We start from the raw sequence: 24,721 nt of genomic DNA on the forward strand, positions 1-24,721 counted from the left end.
CACTGAGCCAAGTTTCGTCCAAAACTTCAAATAGGCCTAAACGATGACAGACATAACACAGCAATTCGCTAATAATCAACTAATTAAGTCGGTCAACAGATACGCAAAAACAAATTCATGACACATCCCTTCACCCAAACTGAGATTGTGCCTCCCGGCATTACACGTTCATAAATCAAAGATACCGTCAGCCACTCATCGTCATAGGGTTAAATACAATACTAATAAAAGGTATAAATCAAAAAGAGTAAAACACACTAATTAAGTACAATGATTATAAAGTCTAAATAGAATGGTTATAAAGTCTCAAATATTAACGGTTATAAATCAAAAAACAAGGGAAAGGCTACCAATAGGCCCGCTTTTCTCAAACAGTTCGCTGAGGTAACCCTTCGCTGCACTGTCTCAGTTACTAAACGTTACAAACTCTATATCAAAAGGTCAAAAAAACTAAGGCGTGGCGGTGTAACCAAGCGATCGGCCAATCGCGGCCGTCGACAGCACGATCACGTGATTACCAGGGATGCGTCTCTCGGTTAAAGCATTGCAAAGCGGTAACTAATAAACAATGAATAAAAAGCTATTAATCAAACTCCTGTCATATACGCTTATAAACTTCAACTGAACTCAAAAGTCGTTAATCTAAACAAAAGTCATACGGCGTGGTAACGGAATGCAAAGATAGAGCTATTATAACACATTACTCCTCTGGCAAAAAGACGGGAAATGCTAAAACGATAGAAACTACTGAATTACATATAAACCTGTCAATCATGAACAAAAGCTTGCGTTATCAAACAATACGTGTATAAGCGCACCAAACTCCCATCCCCAAAAGACATTAAAAAAACGTTACAAAGTGCTCTCAACTCAAAAAAGCGTCAGAAGTATTTCGGAAACAACACATAAACAAAAACAACTCTTAAAACGTCGATATCTCTGTACATTGACAAATCTCAAAACTCTTAAAAAAAACTCTGAAAAACTCATTAGGGCATTACTTTCCCCATCATAATCCGTACTCATAAACTCATTAAAACTCCATAAAACTTCACAAAACTCAAAACACTGTGTTGCAAATACTTGTCCACTGAGGCGCGCTTAAATCGTTATAAAGGACCTCGCACGTCACCAAATATCAGTTCAAAACAAAGATCTGGGCGCTCACGTACATACAATTCAACATCACAAAAAAACGGTAAAAACGATAGGAAAAAGCAAGCAATACATTACATTACTGAGCAATAGGGTTAGGGTTCTGGAAAAGGGTTCAACGTCCTGAGTTATACAGCGTCAGTTACAGTGTCCAACCAGCGGTTCAATAAGCAATAAACAGATAGCTAAAGTTCGAATCAAAGTCTATAAGCGTCTCCTCTCTTGTCGTCGCGTTAGTCCGGGTCGTTCTTTCACTTCATCTTGTCTTTAATGTCGCACAATTCTTAATTATACAGTCCTATGCGATACTCGTCCTTCATAAGGGGTTCAGAAGTCTTCATCTCTTCAGTGTTGTGCATCGGTGCCATACTGGTAAAGGCGTTAGTCGTCAAGCGCGGTTTCGTCTCTGCCATCAAGCCAGTTAGTTCGGTTCGCAAGAAAGACACACCTTCGCCATTTCACTTTCTTCACAGGATGTCAATATGCGTTAAACACCTGCCCGGGTTCATCCAAAACGTATCAGGGGTAAATCTTCTTTCTCTGGGTTCTCCACACTTGTCAGGGGGAAATCTCGTCTCGTCTCTCTATCGCGTCCCCTTGAGGTACGGGATCGGGAAAGTCACTTATACTTTACAGTCAAATAAGACGCACACAAAGAAATACGTTTCAGCTCTCGTCTTAGTCGGTCAATCGAGCACTCTATAAGACACAGCGCCCTGGGGAAAAGTCCCCAAGACTATCACAAGGCTGACCCAAGACTCTCTTAGACTGCGTCAACACTCGTCCCAAGACTCTCCAGGACTGCCTCTCGACTCTCCAGGACTGCACCACGACTCGTGGAGTATTCGCCAAGACCAACTCAAACTCTCTTTATTCATTTTCACAACTCTAACCAATTACAAAGCAGTAAAAAGACTCTAGGGCGTAACCTTCAATCATAAAGCCAATCACACTAAGTACTGAATACGTCATATCTTTTGATTAATCGTTCACTACATTAATAACTATGAATATAAACTGTCAGAATCGCGACGGTTATCTGGTAATTAGTTCCAAATCACTGAGCCAAGTTCCGTCCAAAACTTCAAATAGGCCTAAACGATGACAGACATAACACAGCAATTCGCTAATAATCAACTAATTAAGTCGGTCAACAGATACGCAAAAACAAATTCATGACAGTACACCTATTCGTTTACAACGATTATTGAATAATTTGGCAGACTATTGTTCAAAGTGGAGACTTACAGTGAACCTTAAGAAAACTAAAATTATTGTTTTTCGGAAAGGGGGTCGTTTAAAAAACAGTGAAAAATGGTTTTGGAAGGGTAAAAGCATTGAAACTGTTTCAAAATATAATTATTTTGGGGTTATACTTTCCAGTTCTGGAAAGTGGTACCAGGCACAAAAATATGTTTCTCAACAGGCTAGTAAAGCACTTTTTTGTTTGGAAAAAAAGTTAGAGAATCTGGGTGGTGTGCCGCCTGATGTTGCTTTTCGTATATTTTATTGTAAAATCCTCCCAATTCTCCCCTACGGTAGTGCTATTTGGGGCACACATTCTGATATTAATGATGTGGAGAGAGTACACAATACATTTTGCAAATTTTTACTAAGTGTTAGTTTGGTTGCCACTAATTCCGCTGTTAGGGGAGAATTGGGTCGGCATTATCTTAGAGTGTATGTAAATGTTGAAATTATTCGTTTTTGGTTAAAACTAATACGTGATGTTTCTCCACATATTTTAAAAGAATCATATAAATTTCAACTTAATAAAAAAGCAGGTACTATCTGTTGGGCTTTGACAGTTAAAATCTTCTCTATAAATATGGTTTTGGACATATTTGGATCGACTAATATGTAAGTAGTTCAATTGCATTCCTGGAACTATTTAAACAGAGGTGCTTTGATATTTCCAGACAAGATTGGAGCTCTGAAATTAATAACTAGTAACTTATTGTAAGGTGAAACATGAATTAACATGTGAGAAATATCTTACAAATATTGGTCAGTCTTATGCAATATACAGAAATGCTTTATGTAGATTTAGGATCTCGTCCCATGTACTACAAATTGAAAAGGGTGGGGCCAGTGGTACTCCACGTAACCAGAGGTTGTGTCCTTTTGGCTGTAATGTAATTGAGGACGAATACCACTTTACATTAGTTTGTCCCAAATATAACTCCCTAAGGTTGAAGTTTATTGCACAGTATTACTACTCCCCACCTACATAGATAAAGTTTATTTCATTATTTCAGAATCAAACCCCATATATACAATTAAACCTTGGTAAATTTATATTTTATAGTTTTCAAGTACGTCAACTTATGCTTGAAGAGAACACTTAATTATGCAAATGTTATGTATTATGATTTTATATTTGTTTTTCTTTACTTGTTTCAGCGACCATTCCAATCTAATTTATTATGTATTTATTTGTATCTGTACATAAGGCCAATGGCGACAGTACGAAATAAAGATATATATATATATATATATATATATATATATATATATATATATATATATATATATATTACACAGCAAGTCACTTAAGATAGGTCAATCAGTTCTTCTTCTGTGATTTATAGCCAAACAAATGAAAACTGCTTTCGGTAATACCTACGAGATCGGACATCCACATCATTTGGTCACATATGAACGTTCATATAAGGTTCTATCATTCTGTTTCTGACAAGAAGAGAATCGACACTGTATGTTTACCATTTACCTACAGCCAAATACAACATTGCGAATGTTTCGCTATAAACCACGAACTCAAAACACCGCCCTTTGGCATGCAACACAAACATGATTTAAGGATTTACGTTTGTGACCAGAAACATTAATAATCAGGATTAAATATATGCATTGTTATCACTCAAAAACGTTGCAAAATGTAGAAAAACCACCTGTGCATATTAATTATCTAATTAGCAAAATAATTCGTATTTTTTGGATTTTGCATAATCAGATTTCAATGAAAATTTGTACATTCGATTTTCTAGGACACTGCACAAACTTTATTATTTTACATTAAATATTTGTATATTAATTACCCGATTTGCATAATAATAACTCCATCAATATTGCAAGCACTTATCTTATTTCAATGAGTCTTTGTTCATAAATACAAATTGCAACAATATAATGTAATATAATGTTTTGGGTTTATAGTTAATTACTTAAATTGCATAATTATTATTTAAGCATTTTCACTTGTTTTTGTATGTACTATTCAACACAATGGTGAAACGTTTTGGGACCTACTTTTGAACACAGAAAACCGTGGTATAACGAGTATTTTAGACCGACTTGCATAAATTGAAAATAACTTTCATCTAATCATAATTCTGCACATTGGTGAAATATTTGTTTTGAATTAATAAATGTACAACTATAAATTTTGATCCATAATGGCCCATCTATATAACGATTTTCTTTTATCAATCACGCCACGGCTGTCCACTCATCTATGCAAATAGAAGACTTAATCTTGCATCTACACTCACAGTGTAGTTGTCGTAAAACATTACCTCATGATGACTGATATCACCTGTACGATTAATTAGCTAAAGATAATGTCTCAATACGAGAATGAATCTGGCACACCAATGTATTATGCCATGAAATTTATGTATTATGTCTGGGAAATGGTGTACGATTTCACCAAAAATATTAATATATGTTCAGGTACATAGATGGTAGGTGATGAATCTTCATCAGGTAGATAAACGTAACCCTAATAAGTACATATAAATATACATATATTTTTGGCACTATTCATAATTGCACACTGAAAGTACAAGTGAAATATATACAGTGAATGCAAAGAGAAAACGTGCTGATCTGTTATCTGTTGTGTCTAGTTGTTATGCCATTACTTGAGCGCACATGCTAATTGTATTTATCAACTGTGCAACCACAGCCTGGCCGCTGTCAAAGACAGAAACCAGAACGATCAAGGTGAGAAGTGACAATGAACACATTAACCAAACAGGTTTTTTCCCCCAATTATCAGGTCGTGGTGCTGTGTTTTCTATTGTTGGTCACATGTTGGCGCAACATTGCATGTTTACTATATTGTACGCATATTTACAATATTGTAAAACGATTGTATCGATTTTGTTTTTAGACCTGTGATAATAAAATCCAGACTGCCAGTCATGAACGCCAAAGATGTGATATCATTTTCTTCATACAGAACGCGTTTTGTTCACATCTCAGCAGACGACATAATACAAAAGCTGGATTTTCAAGAGTCGGATACTTTACTGGACGTGTGCTGTGGAACAGGGCAGTTAACAAAACTAGGGACTGAAAATTCCAGGATAAAGTCTACTACAGAATAGATACGATCAAGTTCAGGGGATGCAGAACTAATGTAAAAACTGGCAACGTTTACATTCATTCTTAACATGATTTAAACATTACCATTTCATTAAAGTAAATTGTATTGACATAAACCTAAGAAACTATTAACATTTTGACAGAGGTAGTATTGTCTAGACTAGATGAATCAACCACCGCCTTAAACCAATTTGTTTAACACTTTCTGTGGAAGTTCATTGATATTACCAAGTCTTTATGTCAATAGAGACAATTATATGATCTAAATCAAAGAACTTTACGTGAACAAATGCAGTATGTTCTTGTCCTTCTGTTGTTGTTTTTGTCGGCAATTTGAATATTGCAAATATTTCTCAATCTGAAATAGACCCAGTGCAATTGCAATGTATATATTGAGTGCTACGTATATTTAAGTTGTGTCATTTGACCTGTCAAGTATTTGTTTATGTTACTTTATTAACTACAATACAATAATCTATAAGTGTAAATGAAATGTTTTACACCATGTAAATAACTGTATTTTTTCTGCTAGCTAACATTCAAACGGGCAAGCGCTCTCACATTTAATTTAAGTTATCATCACTTGCAGATTCGATATTGCAATCACATAATGTCCCCTTAGTGATATACTCTTTTACCCATTTTATCAATTGACATCAATCCGACAATGATAGATATCGATGCTGGTACTGCTGAAACATTCAAGTCAGAATGGAAAACTCATTCGATCAAGTTTTGGCCTACTATACTCTGCATTAGATTTCTAACTGGTAAGATACCTTAAGATATCTCCACGAATGTTTAAAACCAGGCGGGGAGGGTTATATAAATATGTCAGTCGACGAAACATCAATGTTTGTCAATGTAATACAAGAGTCTGTCCTGAGTTACCAATTTGGCAACAATTTGTGAAGGATTGTAAATTTACAGTAAAATGTTTGATGATATGGCCACGGGTAATCCTCTAACAGTGACGTACATGACATATTGCTAGTTTTATTTGGTGTAATAATAGTGTAAGCATGGATGCCTAATACATTTACAAAATCATTTAAATTTCAATCAAAATTTACACATCTAAATTGCTTAGTGTTTGATTCGAACTGCTTTGGTTGCATACCGTTTTTTTAAATTTTTTTAGCTTTGTTTTTCAATAGAGTTGTATCTGGTTTATTTGCAAACAAATAATGATGCATTTATTGCTCTTTATGGGAGCATCGCTAGAAGAATTTTGTTTGTTATTCCTTTCGCTTTTTTTGGTCATAGCGACGTCGCTTTTTCATTCTTCAATATCGGCTATTCTTATCATTGCAAAGTAGAATTTTATAAGCTTTGGATTGTTCACCCATAAACAGACAACGTGGTTTTAGACCGTAGCGAAAAGGTTAGTTATTTTGTGCCTAACATTTCAGTGCATATGTTTCTTTTGGCACTTTCAACCTTACTGGCTCACTGTCTTTAATGTTCGTTTTCTTTTGCTTTCAACATGTAACTTCGAATTTCTTAATTCTGCAGGCGAGAGTATAAATTATGTTTTAATTACTTAGAAAAACTAGTTTAAATTTCGCCGTATTTCAATCACTGCTGATTGTAATAGTGATACCGATTCTGCATATTATGGACCACTGTTTATACAAACGTTTCTGTCTCTCACAGTGTGGAACCAATCTCCGGGGTAGGTGTATATTTTTGTCTATGATACTGTAATGTAAGATTTTAGCGAACCCTGACAATAGTGTTACCTTAGTTTTTAATTGGTGTAGATGATAATATATTTAGATGCAAATAACCTCGGGACGTTTTGCCCTTCAAATACTGTATAATTCTCATGCATTCAGTGCTATAACGGAAGATGGAACATTATTTGAAGAACAAAACCTAATCGAGTTGCTTTCAATTTCTTACTCTCACATTGCCTGTTTTTAATAAGCATTTTGTTAATTTCATCAACCCATATTACGATACTCTTTCCAACTATGTTTAACACCACATGGATTCCAGTATAAAATGTATGCACTACAAGGGAATGCGGAAGATTTTGCTGCAATTCTCAGAAAAGCTGGTTTTGTTGATGTCAAAGTAGAAGTGGATAACACGTTAAAGTTCTACACATTTGATAATAATTTGCAAACAAAAAATAAGTATAACTTACGTAGCAAAGTATAATGTTAGTGAGGGTCAGTGAAGTGAAAAATAGGATCTAAGAAAAATATTTCAACTAAAACTTGTTTGTCAAATATCTATCTCAGACAACTCATGTCAGACTTGTGTGTGTATAAGCATTTTTCACCTACGCATAATAATTATATATAATTATCAGAGATGTGTCTATCCAGTGAAAGTACCAACATGCTTGCACAGATCGGTTTTAGACTCGATTATTCAAACAGTTTATTCCATTGTACTTATGTGTGCTGCAAGAATAATTTTGAGAATAAGAAGATATGATCACATCATTCCTGGACTAAATAGCCTTTTATTTCCTTCATGTAAACTACAAGTTTGATTTTAGAATTACATTGATTGAATATTGAAAACTCGTATTCCACATATTACTACTTTTTGTACGTGGTTGATTCAGATGTCAATTTCACAATTAGTGACTTGTGATGATTCTACATCTGTGTTACACGTTTGTTATCTGCACACACACGGTCATCTCATTATGGTCAATTTTAAGGTAACACTGAAAAAAACTGTTGAAAACACTTGATCAAGGGTTATACATTAACATAAATAGTATTCATTTTGTTTTGCTAATTAATGGATATTTTGTATTTATTGCGTCATGAGCTTCCAATCAGTATTTTAGAAAGCACAATAGAAGTTTCAGTTTTGTACATTAACATTCAATCATATTCATTCCACCATTAATCACATGAAAACAGACTAATGGTAATCTGTTTTCAAAAAAACAGTGTTTCTATTGAAACGCACATTAATGATTCTGATTATGAGCCTGTTGATGAAATAGTTGTGATATGGGATAATATAAAATATCTTTATTTAAACTCAATTCTATTAACAACCTTGAAGACATGACGTGTCCCTTCACAAAAATATAACACATCAACTATATATATATTCACATTACTAGTATGTCGCCTCTGTTCCATTTCTAGGTTTTATTAAAACCTTTCTCCCTCACCTGGAGTGTATACCTGACGACCTCAAAAAAGGTATTTTTCTTCATTCTGATTCGAAATATGAGAAGACTGAAGATGGAAAAGCAATATGGAAAGGCCCAGTTTTAACTGCTATAGTCAGAAAAAAGTGAACTAATGGCTTACATTCAAAATTGAATCCTTATTAGCGTTTTGTTGAAATGACAAAATGAGAACTATTTAGCAATGCTTTTTTACATATAATTTGCGTTGGGTCTTCCTGATTTTCGTTAGAGATTACTGTTTATTTTTGAAATATATGTGATTAGATTCAACATTCCTTACTATGTGATCCATGTAATCGTCAACATGTTATGCAAGTAAGCCAGGAAGTCAAAACACAACTAAAGGACTTGGCGTGTACGCTGAGCAATTCAACAGTTAGGTTCTCGTTCTTCTGTTCCGTCATTACACAATATGCCATAAAAAATGTAATCGATATTGTAAGATTTTATGCCCATTGCTCCCTGGGTCATTTTCCCCCTGTATATTTCCTCCCGTTTTGTTAAAATTCATAAAATTAAAGCGGGAGGTCGTCCCCTGCGCATGCGTCAGTTGGCCATACCGTGTCATTGCTTACAAACATCTACCCATGAGCCTTTGTGTTTTTAAGCATGTGTTGTTATCGTCGCTTAGGACATAACTCATGCGCGTGCGCAGGTATCGACCCTCCTTCTTGAAATAAATATTTCAAAATACTAAAATATTATTGGAAGTTTTAAAGTAGTAACTCTGAGTCTGAGTGTTGATCAGTAAATTCCGAGCTTTACTCTGGGCATAGTAATAGTGACCTGGGCATTTTTTGTGAAATAGATGCGAGTATATACTAGAAGTTGTATGAGTTGCAGAGGTTTATATTTATTATTAGAAAAAAATATCTCAAATTACCATGAATTGGCTATGGACTGGGGGACAACGGGCTGGGGCCAATGGGCCTGCTCCCGGATATTGTATTCTTCTTACATGATCTCTGTTTCACTTTAAACGCATTTATAGGTACCGGTCATGATTTTCATTTAGTAACCACTTGTTTTATAAAGTTTACAAAACAAAAGTTTGTTATAGGTTGTGCGAATGCTAATTGTATGAATACAGCTTAAGAATGAATACAAATGGTAAAAGATCCCGTTTGATAGTCTGCGATTTGTTGAAGATTCTGTAATCTTTCAACGTAAAACACTCGACTATACATGATTCATAAAAACTATATAAATATTTCACAATCATATAGAATTGCCATTAATACAATAGAATAATAAACTAATTTCACTCGCTAATATGTCATATTTGTTTGTGAACCATGCATGGTGGTCAAAATATACAATGTTATATGTTGAAGTTTGTAATAATGCTATCAGTTGAAACACTTGTTAAAAACAAATGTGTCAATTTATTTATTTTTAAACGTGGAAGGTCCCACCACTGGAAGTGGTTTTCAATCATTGAAAGTGCGAATTCAGCTCACTAGACTTCCTGTAGGTAGTGATATAAAATAAGTGCACTAGTATTATTAAACGAACAGGGTTAAATAAAGTCAGAAACAGCTTATTGTGGGAAAGTTAATCCCCAGTATTTAAATAAATTAAACGGCAGTTTTAGCATGTTTTTTTTTTTAATTTTACAAAGGGCAAACTAAACATTGGGAAAAGACCATTGGCAATCATAATGATAACTTCGGTGAGCATTTGCCTATGTCTATAAGTAGGTAGCACCATGTGCCCTCAATAAGAGAATATTTGTTGGTTCATACAGAAATTCTTTTAGTATAAAAAGCGAATGGCTTGTTAAATATAGTGATCAGTTTAGTCTGATACAAAGCGTTTTAAGTCTAGTCACCACAATAGACAATCTGTGTGGTCCTGATGTTTTATGATCAATGCTTTTGAGTAATTGTCATTATTAGCATATTTGATACACATTGTGTATGCTTGACCTCATTATCATGCATTGCACCGGGCATGCATCACCAGGCATAGCACAATGGAACACATAGTCTCGTGCTAAAGCTACCTTTTTACACTGCTGCAGTGAAGAAACTAGAGTGTTTATATTGACGAGATCAATCTATAGTCACGATCTGTGGCCGTGTTTATGCATATTGAAGTAAATGACATGCCAACAATTAGAAACTTGAACACCATGACAAATGGTTCACTATTGTACGCAGAAACAACGTAGATTGTCCATATTGAGATCAAATACTGTGTGCTTGCAGCATTATGCTCCGGTAATTATTTGATATAATATGTATCTGTGAAACTTTAGCAAATTACATAGCTTATAGTTTCTTTCTCTTTAAATTAAAAACAAAACATGTTGTTGTTGACAGTCTGCTTCTAACTTCTGCCTATTGATGAGAACTGTGTGTTCAATGGTGCTTACACTATGGTTACTATAATGTTGTAGTTCTAAATATCATAGATATATTGTACTGTTTTTCAGTTTCAATCATTTTATATCATCATATCGATTGCTTTGAGTTATATATATTAAATTTATCCATGAGGGTCAGGAGCTGAAGGAGAGGAATACTATTCAGGTCACACTGTTAGGCTTTCAAATCGTGATTTATCGTGACAGTAACAGTCATGGACCGGATTACCCAAGCAAAGATTACACAAGCAAAGATTACACAAGCAACAACATTCGACAAACTGGCTATACAAAACATGCTTATGCATTTCATCTTTCCTGTCTGACAACTGCAGTTCTCCTAAAAGGGGGAAGCCCTACACCGGGAGTTATTGTCTGGCTTAATGGTGACGATTAATATGGATGGACATTTGAAAGTTTACCTACTGCAAGTGCGAGAGGGCGTTGTGCATTGGACACTCTCTGGTGGTGGTCGCTAAATGTGCAGCAGATAATTTCGAGATTCGACCAAATTACAGGTTTAATACCAAAATTAATTGCTAATCCAAAGTGATAGAATATCTACATGTACCTATAATTTATAGGTAATTTTTTTTGCCGGAGTGATTCACATCCCAAATTTTGGTTCCCGGACAACTCTTAATAAAATACATGTAGTCTATCTAATCACTAGAAAGATTGGGCGAAATTCAGTTGTGTTTTGGCCTCGACCTTTTATTGCTCGGAAATACAAGGGCGATAAGACTCGATTTTTTTAGAGTTCATTGTATGCCTAGAAACATAGCTACGTTGTTATTTTGGTGATTGTGGAAAATGATCTGTTCCAGTAAAGGATTTTGATATGCCATTCGATCAATTTTAATGGTTTCCTACTGGAACATCTCCTGTATAAATGTTCCTCTACTCTCCTGAATTTGACAATGTCAGTAGCCCAAAATGGACTTCCTGTTCAGCACGTCTTTGATTGCGTCAATAATGTTCACGTTTAGTTCTAAAGTCAAAATGATCGAGTAGTTTCGGAAATTTCTTTGATCATTGTACCTCTATGTTGCTATTGACGACGGTTCGTACATGGTTCACTGGACCAATTATAAAGTGTGTGTTTGATATGCAACTTTAATCTGTGTAGGATCCAAGCCATATGCAATGGATTGTCAATTTTGTATTTCAGTTTGTCTATAATCATCAATACAGACAAATTAGACTTGCCTGGAAACCAGGTCAAGAATCTGTGTTTGACCAAGTTGATCTTTGCCCTATAAACACAAGGCTGTGATGACATAGACGACGAAACTGTCTTTAGTCCAACTACTTGAAGCAATTTACCGCATAAACAGACAGATATATTGCATAATTCATACTAGATGCAAAGGCCCACTTGAAGTTTTGTTAGAAATACTTAGCATAGTTGTCCAACACTGGCTTTCAAGCAAAACTTCCTGGTCTTAGTGAGGCCCCATCCCATAAAAACCGTAATAGTTTGGCCATAAATGTTATTTGTATTTACACAGGATAAACTTGAGCTTAGTTTCAAATTCGGGCTACTGGTGGGTTTGATATGTTTGTCTGAAGCACAGGGACATGGACCTAATGACCTTTTGAATCCTTCTTGATGTTGTTAATTTGATGTGCAAAGTTCAATGTAGGCATTTCAAACAATACAACACTAAAAAGTACTAGTCACATGTTTTTCACAATACTGTTATTAGGACTAGTAGCCTCGTGGTGAGTGGCTTTCGCGATGATTGGTTTTCGCGTTGAGTAGCAGAAACTTGTTTTTTTTTCATCAGAGTTGAGATTTTAATGAGATTTAAAACAAACGGTTTAGTAATATTAGGCATTGTCAACTTGCCATACAGGGGCTACAGGTTTTCATTTTGTTTTACATTTTCATGTATCTATGTACCAAAGCATCCATAATATCCAAAGTGTATTCTGCTTACTGATTTGACTACACAATGTACATGACAGTTTCCAGTCCTTGTATACTTTGTTCTTCAGCATAAATATCTGATTTTTCGGAAACATAAAATTGTGAATTTAACGCTGTATGGTGAAACCTACGTCAGATCTTACCTGTTATTCTGAGTCCCATGTTGACTATGTCCCAGACCGTTTACTTATCAGTGTCAGACTGGTATATACAAAATGCGGTATATACAAAAACCCAAAAAATATGTCGCCGTCCACACCGGCAATTTGATTTTAAACATAGAAATTGAGAATTGCAATTGCATAGAAATGAACACTAAATACAGCTATCCTGGTCATCAGTCTTCATGTGATGTTACTGGTATTTCCATCTATTTGCTTAGTGGTCTGAGAGTTAATATTGTCAAGTTCGAGAGTGTCAATGCGCCGGAGTTATGGTTGCCAATGGTATTTTCCGAATGTTTAGTTTGCCCTTTGTAAAATAAAAAAAAAACATGCTAAAACTGCCGATTAATTTATTTGAATACTGGGAAGTACCTTTCCCAAAATAAGCTGTTTCTGACTTTATTTAACCCTGTTCGTTTAATAATACTAGTGCACTTATTTTATATCACTACCTACAGGGAGTCTAGTGAGCTGAATTCGCACTTTCAACGCTTGAAAACCACTTCCAGTGGTGTGACATTCCACGTTTATAAATAAATAAATTGACACATTTGTTTTTTAACAACTGTTTCAACTGATAGCACTATTACAAACTTTAAAACACAACATATAACAGTGTATATTGTGAACACCATTGTTCACAAAAAAATACAGAGATAAATTAGTTTATTATTCTATTGTATTTATGGCAATTCTATATTATTGTGAAATATTTATGAAGTTTTTTTTTTCAATTTTCTAATAAATGTGCTGTATACTTATAAGCCTCGTTTCTAATATTAATGCATACAAAAGAGTGCTGTATATAAATTCTTAATGAATCATTTATAGTCGGGTGTTTTACGTTGAAATGTTAAAGAAAATAAACCCATTGAGGTGGTCTTAACTGTATAATGGACATATTTCAACCAATCGCAGACTATCAAACGAGATCTTTTACCATTTGTATTTTTTAAGCTGTATTCATACGATGAGCACTCGCACAACCTATAAGAGTACATACAATTATTTTTTCTACAAACTTTTTTTTGTAAACTTTATAAAACAAATAGTTACTAAATGAAAATCATGACCGGGACCTATAAACGCGTCTAAAATATTAGAGGGATTATGTAAGAAGAATACAATATCCGGGAGCAGGCCCGTTGCCCCCGGTCCGGTGCCAATTCATTGTAATTTGAGATATTTTATTTCTAGTAATAAATATAAATCTCTGCAACTTGAACAAACACTAGAATATACTCACATCTGTTTAGGTCATGCTAAGGTCACTATTACTATGCCCAGAGTAAAGCTCTTAATTTACTGATCGACACTCAGACTCTGAGTTACTACTTTAATAAAACTTCCAATAATATTTTAGTATTTTGAAATATTTATTTAATTTTATTAATCTTAACAAAACGGGAGGGAAATATACAGAGGGGCTAAATGAAACGGACAACAGGTCGGGGGGTCAACTGACTGGGGGGGGTGTCAAAATTCCGGGGGGGGGCAGGGGCCAATGGGCCTAGAATCTTACATTTTGCATGGCATACCGTGTAATGGCGGACCAGAAGAACGGGAGGGAAATATACAGAGGGGGCTAAATGAACCGGACAACAGGTCGGGGGGTCAACTGACTGGGGGGGGGGGGGTCAAAATTCCGGGGGGGGGGGCAGGGGCCAATGGGCCTAGAATCTTACATTTTTCATGGCATACCGTGTAATGGCGGACCAGAAGAACGGGAACCTAACTGATGAATTGCTCATCGCCTACGCCTTTAGTTGTGTTTTGACTCAGGCTTCCTTACACAACATGCTAACGATTATATGGATTACATAGTAAGGAATGTTGAATCTAATCACAGATCTTTTCAAAATAAACAGTAATCTCTATAAAGAAAATCAGTAAGACACAACGCAAATTAAATGTAAAATAGAAATGTTAATAGTTCTCATTTTGTCATTTCAACAAAACGCCAATAAATCTGAATGTAAGCCATGGCATAACGTGTAATGAATTTAGTTTACTTTTTTCTGACTATAGCAGTTAAAATAGGGACCTTCCATATTGCTTTTCCATCTTCAGTCTTCTCATTTTTCGAATCAGAATGACGAAAAATATCTTCTAAAAAATCTTCTTTGAGGTCGTCAGGAATACACTCCAGGTGAGGGAGAAAGGTTTTAATAAAACCTAGAAATGGAACAGAGGCGACATACTAGTAATGTGAACATATATATAGTTGAGGTGTTATATTTTTGTGAAGGGACACGTCATGTCTTCAAGGTTGTTAATATAATTGAGTTTAAATATAGATATTTTATATTTTCCCATATCTCTTACAACTATTTCATCGACAGGCTTATAATCAGAATCATTAATTTGCGTTCCAATAAATTATTATATCTTATTGAATTTGTATATAGAAACACTGTTCCTTGAAAACAGATTACCATTAGTCTGCTTTCGTGTGATTAATGGTGCAATGAATAAAAATGTATGTTAGTGTACAAAACTGAAACTTTTATTGTGTTTTCTAAAATACTAATTGGCAGCTCATGACGCAATAAATACAAAATATCCATCAATAGGCAAAACAAAATAAACACTATTTACATTATTGTATAACCCTTGATCAAGTTTTTTTCAATTTTTTCAGTGTTGCCTTAAAATTTACCATAATGAGATGTCCGTGTGTGTGCAGATAAAAAATGTGTCCCACAGAGGTAGAATCGTCACAAGTCACTAATTGTGAAATTGACACCTGAATCAATCACGTACAAAAAATAGTAATATGTAGAATACGAGTTTTCAATATTCAATCAATAGACTTCAGCGCCTTGATGTAATTCTAAAATCAAACTTGTAATTTACATGAAGGAAATAAAAGGCTATTTTGACCAGGAATGATGTGTTCATATCTTCTTATTCTCAAAATTATTCTTTTAGCACTCATGAGTACAATAGAATAAACTGTTTGAGTAATCGAGTCTAAAACCGATCTGGGCAAGAATGTTGGTACTTTCACCGGATAGACACTTTCTGATAATTATATATAAATATTATGCATGGATGAAAAATGCTTATATACATACAAGTCTGATATGAGTTGTCTGAGATAGATATTTGACAAAAATCTAGTTTTAGTTGAAATATTTTCCTAGATCCTATTTTCACTTCACTGCCCCTCACTGACATCATACTGTGCCACGTAAGTTATACTTACTTTTCGTTTGCAAATCGTTATCAAATTGATAGAACTTTAACCTGTTATCCACTTCTACTTTGACATCAACAAAACCAGCTTTTCTGAGAATTGCAGCAAAATCTTCCGCATTCCCTTGTAGTGCATACATTTTATACTGGAATCCCTGTGGTGTTAAACATAGTTGGCAAGAGTATCGTAATATGGGTTGATGGGATTAACAAAATGCTTACTAAAAGCAGGTAATGGGAGAGAGAGATTGTAAGCAACTGGATTAGTTTTTGTTTCAAATAATGTTCCATCTTCCGTCATAGCACCCAATGCATGAGAATTATACAGTATTTGAGAAGCAAAACGTCACGAGGTTATTTGCATCTAAGATATATTATCATTTACACCAATTAAAAACTAAGGTAAAACTATTGTTAGTGTTCGCTTAAATCTGATTTTAATGCATTACATTACATTATCATGAGACAGAAATTTTCTTTTTTTCCATAGACAATATCAAGCAACATGATTGGAACTACTGAAAATATTAAGCATCTAAGCTGGTTGCTATATGTGGGATCATGGCTGCATATGACACACCCTACCAAAGTTCAAAATATAAAAACGCCAAAACGTGCTTTTGCCCTACGTAGACATAGCTTGGAGATGACGTATTTTACATGGTAATCGTATAAATGGGTTCACAGCTACACACAGACACATGTGGTAGGAAGTTCGCGGAGCACAAAACATACACATACCCGAGAAAGTTTACAGACAGAAAAGTTTGTATAAACAGTGGTCCATAATATGTAGAATCGGTATCACTATTCCAATCAGCAGTGATTGATCAGAAATACGACGAGGTTTAAACTAGTTTTTCTAACATAATTTATACTCTCGCCTGCAGAATTAAGAAATTCGAAGTTACATGTTAAAAGCAGAAGAAAACGAACATTAAAGACAGTGAGCCAGTAGGTTTGAAAGTGCCAAAAGAAACATATGCACTGAAATGTTGGGCACAAAATAACTAACCTTTCTCGCTACGGTCTAAACCCACGTTGCCTGTTCATGGGTGAACAATCCAAAGCTTAGAAAATTCTACTTTGCAATGATAAGAATAGCCGACATCGAAGGATGAACATGCGACGTCGCTATGACCAAAAAAATCCAAAGGAACAACAAACAAAATCCTTCTAGAGAAGCTCCCATAAGAGCAACAAATGCATCATTATTTGTTTTAAAAAAAACAGGTACAACTCTATTGAAAAACAAAGCTAAACAATAAAAAAGGTATGCAACTAAAGCTGATGTAATCGTAATAAATGCAAAAAATACAAACAGTTCGAATCAAACACTAAGCAATTTAGATGTGTAAATTTTGATTGAGATTTAAATGATTGTGTAAATGTATTAGGCATCCAAGCTTACACCATTATTACACCTAATAAACCTAGCAATATGTCATATACGTCACTGTTAGAGGATTACCCATTGCCATATCACCAAACATTTTACTGTAAATTTACAAACCTTCACAAATTTTTGCCATCTTGGTAACTCGGAGATAGTTTCTTGTATTACATTGGTAAACATTGATGGTTCGTCGACACACATATTTATATAGCCCACCCCGCCTGGTTTCAAGCATTCGTGGAGATATCTTAAGGTATCATACCAGTTAGAAATCCAATGCAGAGCATAATAGGCCAAAACTTTATCGAACGAGTTTTTCCATTCTGACTTGAATGTTTCAGCAGTTCCAGCATCACCAACAAGATATGCAATATTGTCAGCGTTGTATGTAGATTTTGCGATATCTATCATTGTCGGATTGATGTCAATTGCTAAAATGTGAAAAATAAAGACAAAGTGACACAAACGAACACTTGGCAGGTCAAATGACACAACCTATATATACATCGCACTCTATATATACATTGCAATTGCACTGGGTCTATTTCAGATTGAGAAATATTTGCAATATTCAAATTGCCGGCAAAAATAAGGACATAAATATACTGCATTTGTTAAAGCGTAAAGCTTTTTGATTTAGATCATATCATTGTCTCTTTTGACATAAAGACTTGATAAAATATCAATGGACTTCCACGTAAAGTGTTAAACAAATTAGTTTAAGGTGGTGGTTGATTCAACAAATTACTGGTATATCAAACACTAAGTCTAGACAGTACTATCTCTGTCAAAATGTTAATAGTTTTATAGGTTATAATAGATTTATGTCAATACAATTTACTTGAAATAGTAATGTTTAATTCATTTTAGGAATGAATGTAAACATTGCCAGTTTTTTTAGTCCTGCATCCCCTGAACTTGATCGTCTCTAACCTGTAGTAGACTTTATCCTGGCATTTTCAGTCACCAGTTTTGTTAACTCCCCTGTTCCACAGCACACGTCCAGTAAAGAATCCGACTCATGAAAATCTAACCTCTGTATTATGTCGTCTGCTGAGATGTGAACAAAACGCGTTCTGCATGAAGAAAATGATATCACTTCTTTGGCGTTCATAACTGGCAGTCGGATTTGATTAAAACAAGTCTAAAAACAAAATCGATACCATCGTTTTACAATATTGTAAAGATGCGTACAATATAGTAAACAGGCAATGTTGCGCCAACATGTGACCAACAATAGAAAACACAGCACCACGACCTGATAATTGGAAAATAAATGTTCGGTTAATGTGTTCATTATCACTTCTCGTTCTGGTTTCTGTCTTTGACAACCGTCAGGCTGTGGTTGCACAGTTGATAATACAATTAGCATGTGCGCTCAAGTAATGACATAACAACTAGACATAACAGATAACAGAGCAGCACGTTTTCTCTTTGCATCCACTGTATATATTTCACTTTTACTTTCAGTGTGCGATAATGAATAGTGCCAAAAATGTATATTTATATGTTCATCTACCTGACGAAGATTCATCACCTACCATCTATGTACCTGAACATATATTAATATTTTTGGTGAAATCGTACAACATTTTACAGACATACTACATAAATTTCATGTCATAATGCATTGCTTTGCCAGATTCATTCTCTTATTGAGACATTATATTTAGCTAATTAATCGTACAGGTGATATCAGTCATCATGAGGTAATGTTTTACGACAACTACACTGTGAGTGTAGATGCAAGATTAAGTCTTCTATTTGCATAGATGAGTGGACAGCCGTGGCGTGATTGATAAAAGAAAATCGTTATATAGATGGGCCATTTAATAATTCAAAACAAATATTTCACCAATGTCCAGAATTATGATTTGATGACAGTTATTTTCAATTTATGACAGTCGGTCTAAAATACTCGATATACCACGGTTTTCTGTGTTCAGAAGTAGGTCCCAAAACGTTTCATCATTGAATTATGATGAATAGTACATACAAAAACAAGTGAAAATGCTTAAATTTGGCTAATAATTATGCAATTTAAGAAATTAACTAAAAACCCAAAACATTATATCACATTATATTGTTGCAATTTGTATTTATGAACAAAGACTCATTTAAATAAGATAAGTACTTGAGATATTGATGGACAAGCTGAAAACCGAGTTATTATTATGCAAATCGGGTAATTAATATACAAATATTTTAATGTAAAATAATAAGGCTTGTGCAGTGTCTTAGAAAATCAAATGTACACATTTTCATTGAAATCTGATCATGGGTCCTTGAGATATTAGGTAGAAAAGCCAAAAATACGATTAGATAATTAGATAATTAATATGCACAATTTCTTATTAAAACTAGATGATTAGTGAGCAAAGATTGTCGGCTCAACAAAAATCAACAGCAAAATAAATATGACTGTGACACATTTTTTATTTGAACGTAGCTGACGTAGTTGTCTATATTAACATTGTAGCCCAATGTTTGATTTCGCTTCTGAATCATAAGCAAACTCTTATGTCATCAGGCTGTGACCTAATTATAGATTGAATGTAGCTAGCACACACGATGAATAAGTACAATTTCCGTGTAAACATTGCAGCCCAATGTTTGTATTCGGGTCTAAATCAACAACAAATAAGTATGTCTTCAGGCTGTGACATTATTTTGGATTGAACGTAGATGCCATACACGGTGTTACCTGGGAAAACTGATGAATGTGTTGATCACTTCTCACCTCAATCGACAAAGTCTTTCAGGATCGCTCAGGCTTCTTTATTTAACAAGAGTCAGACAAGTGACCTTACTCTCTGTGGCAGCACAGGTTATCTATACAATTAACATGTGCGCATGTGCACTGAACCATTGACAAGGCAATTGGAATCTTAATTTAGTATAACGGTTAACAGGGCAACAATATTTCTCTGTGATGCCAGTGAAGAGTTTTCGCTTGTATCGCCATACACTTCCAGAGTACAAGTTCATTTTTGAATTTGTTTTTCGAAGGAGGTGTTTTTCTACATTTTGCAACGTCTTTGAGTTGCTTTCATTGTGATCATTGTGCATATATTTGATTCAGATTAATAATGTTCCTGGTCATGAACGTTAATCATTAAATCATGTTTTTATTGCATGTCAAAGGGCGGTGTTTTGAGTTCGTGGTTTATGGCAATACATATGCAATGTTGTGTTTGGCTGTAGGTAAATGATAAACATACAGTGTCGATTTCTTGTCTGAAACGAACTTTCATAGAACCTTATCTGAACGTTCATATGTGACCAAATGATGTGGATGTCTGATCTCGTAGATTTCACAGTTTTCATTTGTTTCAGCTATAAATCCCAGAACATACATTGATTTACCTATCTTAGGTGACTTTATGGCATGATATAGTTGTATGAGGTTTATATTTTTACACATGCCATGTAGTCAAGCTTATTTTATTTTCAAAACTGCCCTGCCACACAATTGAAAACTCCCTAAATGCTTCAATACAATACTACCTAGCCCAGCATAAATAAGTATACTCTATATTCCCCTGTAGCAAACTGTCCTCAGGCTGTGACCTAATTATAGATTGAATGTAGCTAGCATACACGATGAATAAGTACAATTTCCGTGTAAACATTGCAGCCCAATGTTTGTATTCGGGTCTAAATCAACAACAATAAGTATGTCTTCAGGCCGTGACATTATTTTGGATTGAACGTAGATGCCATACACGGCGTTACCTGGGAAAACTGATGAATGTGTTGATCACTTCTCACCTCAATCGACAAAGTCTTTCAGGATCGCTCAGGCTTCTTTATTTAACAAGAGTCAGACAAGTGACCTTACTCACTGTGGCAGCACAGGTTATCTATACAATTAACATGTGCGCATGTGCACTGAACCATTGACAAGGCAATTGGAATCTTAATTTAGCATAACGGTTAACAGGGCCACAATATTTCTCTGTGATGCCAGTGAAGAGTTTTCGCTTGTATCGCCATACACTTCCAGAGTACAAGTTCATTTTTGAATTTGTTTTTCGAAGGAGGTGTTTTTCTACATTTTGCAACGTCTTTGAGTTGCTTTCATTGTGATCACAATGCATATATTTGATTCAGATTATTAATGTTCCTGGTCATGAACGTTAATCATTAAATCATGTTTTTATTGCATGTCAAAGGGCGGTGTTTTGAGTTCGTGGTTTATGGCAATACATATGCAATGTTGTGTTTGGCTGTAGGTAAATGATAAAAATACAGTGTCGATTTCTTGTCAGAAACGAACTTTCATAGAACCTTATCTGAACGTTCATATGTGACCAAATGATGTGGATGTCTGATCTCGTAGATTTCACAGTTTTCATTTGTTTCAGCTATAAATCCCAGAACATACATTGATTTACCTATCTTAGGTGACTTTATGGCATGATATAGTTGTATGTGGTTTACATTTTTACACATGCCATGTAGTCAAGCTTATTTTATTTTCAAAACTGCCCTGCCACACAATTGAAAACTCCCTAAATGCTTCAATACAATACTACCTAGCCCAGCATAAATAAGTATACTCTATATTCCCCTGTAGCAAACTGTACATATAATATTTTTTCTTTTTAATTTCAAAATAATTTTAAATTTTAAAGTAATTAGGTTTGCCACTATTAGTTTGTTATTATGTAGAATTATATATTATTATTATATATGCATTCATACGCTTTTCGAAAATTTCTCACAAAAACAGATTAAACCACATCAAATTTTCTGAATTGTGCACGTTAACCATGGTGTCGTTTCTGATGACATTGATGTTGCATTACATGTCTCTGTGAATAGAATTCCCCGGACTTCTACCAGTTGCACTACCATGTGCTGCACAACGATATTCTAGAAGAAACTTGGCAATAACCAAATTTAAATTATCAGTGTTCCTTTTCCAAGACGTCATATTTCACCACTGGTTGAAAGAGCAGCAAATGTATGCCTAATACCATTAACCTGTGTGAAATTACTAAACTCTTGTGAAGTAAGTATAACATGCTCTGGCCCTTTTATTCATATTTCAATATTCATTATTGTTAACTTGTTTATCATGAACTACAACAAATTTTCCTAATCAAATCGATAAGATTAGTTAAATACTAGAAATCATGACTGCACATCCCTCCTTATTTTGCTGAATTGTTTAGCCCTAATTCATACCAGCATTTCCCCTTTAATATGGTAAAAGAATCAAACAGTTCTAGTGGATATTTGATATTAATTAAATTTATATTCCAGCAACCTCTGCCTGTGTTCTCCACGTTGCTAAAAATTGGACTCTAGAACATTTGCTATACGATTCAAATTTGAACGTGGCGCGTTGATTGGTCACATTCTTAATGAGTAAATTTAATAAAGTCATTCATATGCTCTAATTTGCATTAGTTATCAAAAGTAAACTAAATGCACCTGAATCTTTGTGTCAGATTACCTATATTGGTTGATGCTTGCATAATTTTCTCAAAACTTTTATATTTTTTTGTGTAACCTCAGCAAGGGCGTGGCGACAAGTTTGGTCCACAGTCTCACTTGACTGTTAGCACTCACACGTAGAGATACCAGATTCGACCCAAAGGAATATACATTAATTCATTACATATAGTCCAGCTTAATTCACCCATTTCTCTCCTTATCTCTTACAGAAGGTTACAAACTCTCTATCTTAAAGGCCCAGGTACACTATACACATGCTTCTAAACAATAGGGATTATTTCCTTGAAAGTCACGAAGTAGTAAACAGCTCCAGCCAAGCTCCGGTAAAAACGAGTTTTCTCGAACTTACAGGTCAATTATGTCGTGCCAAAGTGGATGTATGTGACTATGAATATCACAGCGGTGATTATATACAGTGTCACAAGGTATGTATTAAAATACATTTACTGTAGGCAGTTAAGGATAAGACCCACTATATGACAGCGAGGTAGAATGTGACAGCTGAGATAGGTAGATTTTTATTATTTACATACGGGACATTAATGTCGCGATTATTTCAACTTCCTCGGTTCAGAAAGATAGTTAACAGTACAGTCAAGACTCGTGACCTGCACGTGATGGAAATCACGTCACTATATGACAGCAAGGTAGGATATGACAGCTGAGATAGGTCGATGTTTATTATTTACATACGGGACTCGTGACCTGCACGTGATGGAAATCACGTCACAGTGACTTTGGAATCCTGTTTCAGGGACCGTAGGAAATAACTGTGAAGCTACCGAGGTGGCAGTCTGAACCGGAGAAATGCTAAATGCATTCTATTCTACACAGCAATCCTTTTGAATTGACTTCCAGTCGTTTACTGCGAATGTGTGGAACGTGACACTACATTGGGTAATTGAGTGATGTCAATTATCCCTGTGCATCGAATGGTTCCGCAGCTAAGTTCCAGTGTATTGTGATGTTAATCCCAGGTGTACGAATATATAATGCTGAATGCCACGTCATCGGGGTTGCTTCTTCAGACATCGCGGTGGAGGAGGACTTTTGACAAAGTTGGTCCCAGATTCTGAAAGTTGTGGTGACGCACATGGCTGCTTGAACATTTCCTGAAGACTAACCAGCGCTGGGTTTCTGCGAGCGAATGGTCTCAACGTGTAACATCGTTCCTTCCCCAATTCTGCTATCCTGGTGGTGACTGCACTCCGTTCTTCGTACAACGAGCGCCGACTTCCATCACGGACATAACCACAGGTCGTACGGACATAACTGTGAGTCGCATGCACCCCACACCCACACTTTCCATTAGTCTAGGGCACTAGCTGTCAAGTGTTTAATTATTGTTTTTTTGTGAAACGAATTTTGTATGTTTTATGACTATTCTATTTTACGTGCACGAACCGATTAATTTAGACAACAATTGAAACGGGGAATGCCGTATTTTGTTTGAAAGTTGTGTAGCTACACCATTACGTCTATTTATTATTAATCTATCATTTATTCTATTATAAGTTGCCCG

The 24,721-nt window shown here is 35.0% G+C and overlaps 1 protein-coding gene across 1 annotated transcript; it reads right to left on the minus strand.

Annotated features, from left to right (window-relative positions):
• Positions 1 to 15,045: 15,045 nt before the first annotated feature.
• Positions 15,046 to 18,847, minus strand: LOC144344429 (juvenile hormone acid O-methyltransferase-like). The gene is made up of 4 exons (XM_078006357.2): positions 18,667 to 18,847; positions 17,851 to 18,164; positions 16,348 to 16,492; positions 15,046 to 15,314 (listed from the first exon to the last, which is right to left on the minus strand). The coding sequence occupies exons 1-4, from the start codon at positions 18,845 to 18,847 to the stop codon at positions 15,148 to 15,150; spliced, it is 807 nt and encodes a 268-aa protein (XP_077862483.1). The 3' UTR covers positions 15,046 to 15,147.
• Between the last annotated feature and the right edge of the window lie 5,874 nt (positions 18,848 to 24,721).

This window comes from Saccoglossus kowalevskii, chromosome 12, assembly GCF_978046115.1.
Source record: "Saccoglossus kowalevskii chromosome 12, keSacKowa6.1, whole genome shotgun sequence".
NCBI classification, from domain to species: domain Eukaryota; kingdom Metazoa; phylum Hemichordata; class Enteropneusta; family Harrimaniidae; genus Saccoglossus; species Saccoglossus kowalevskii.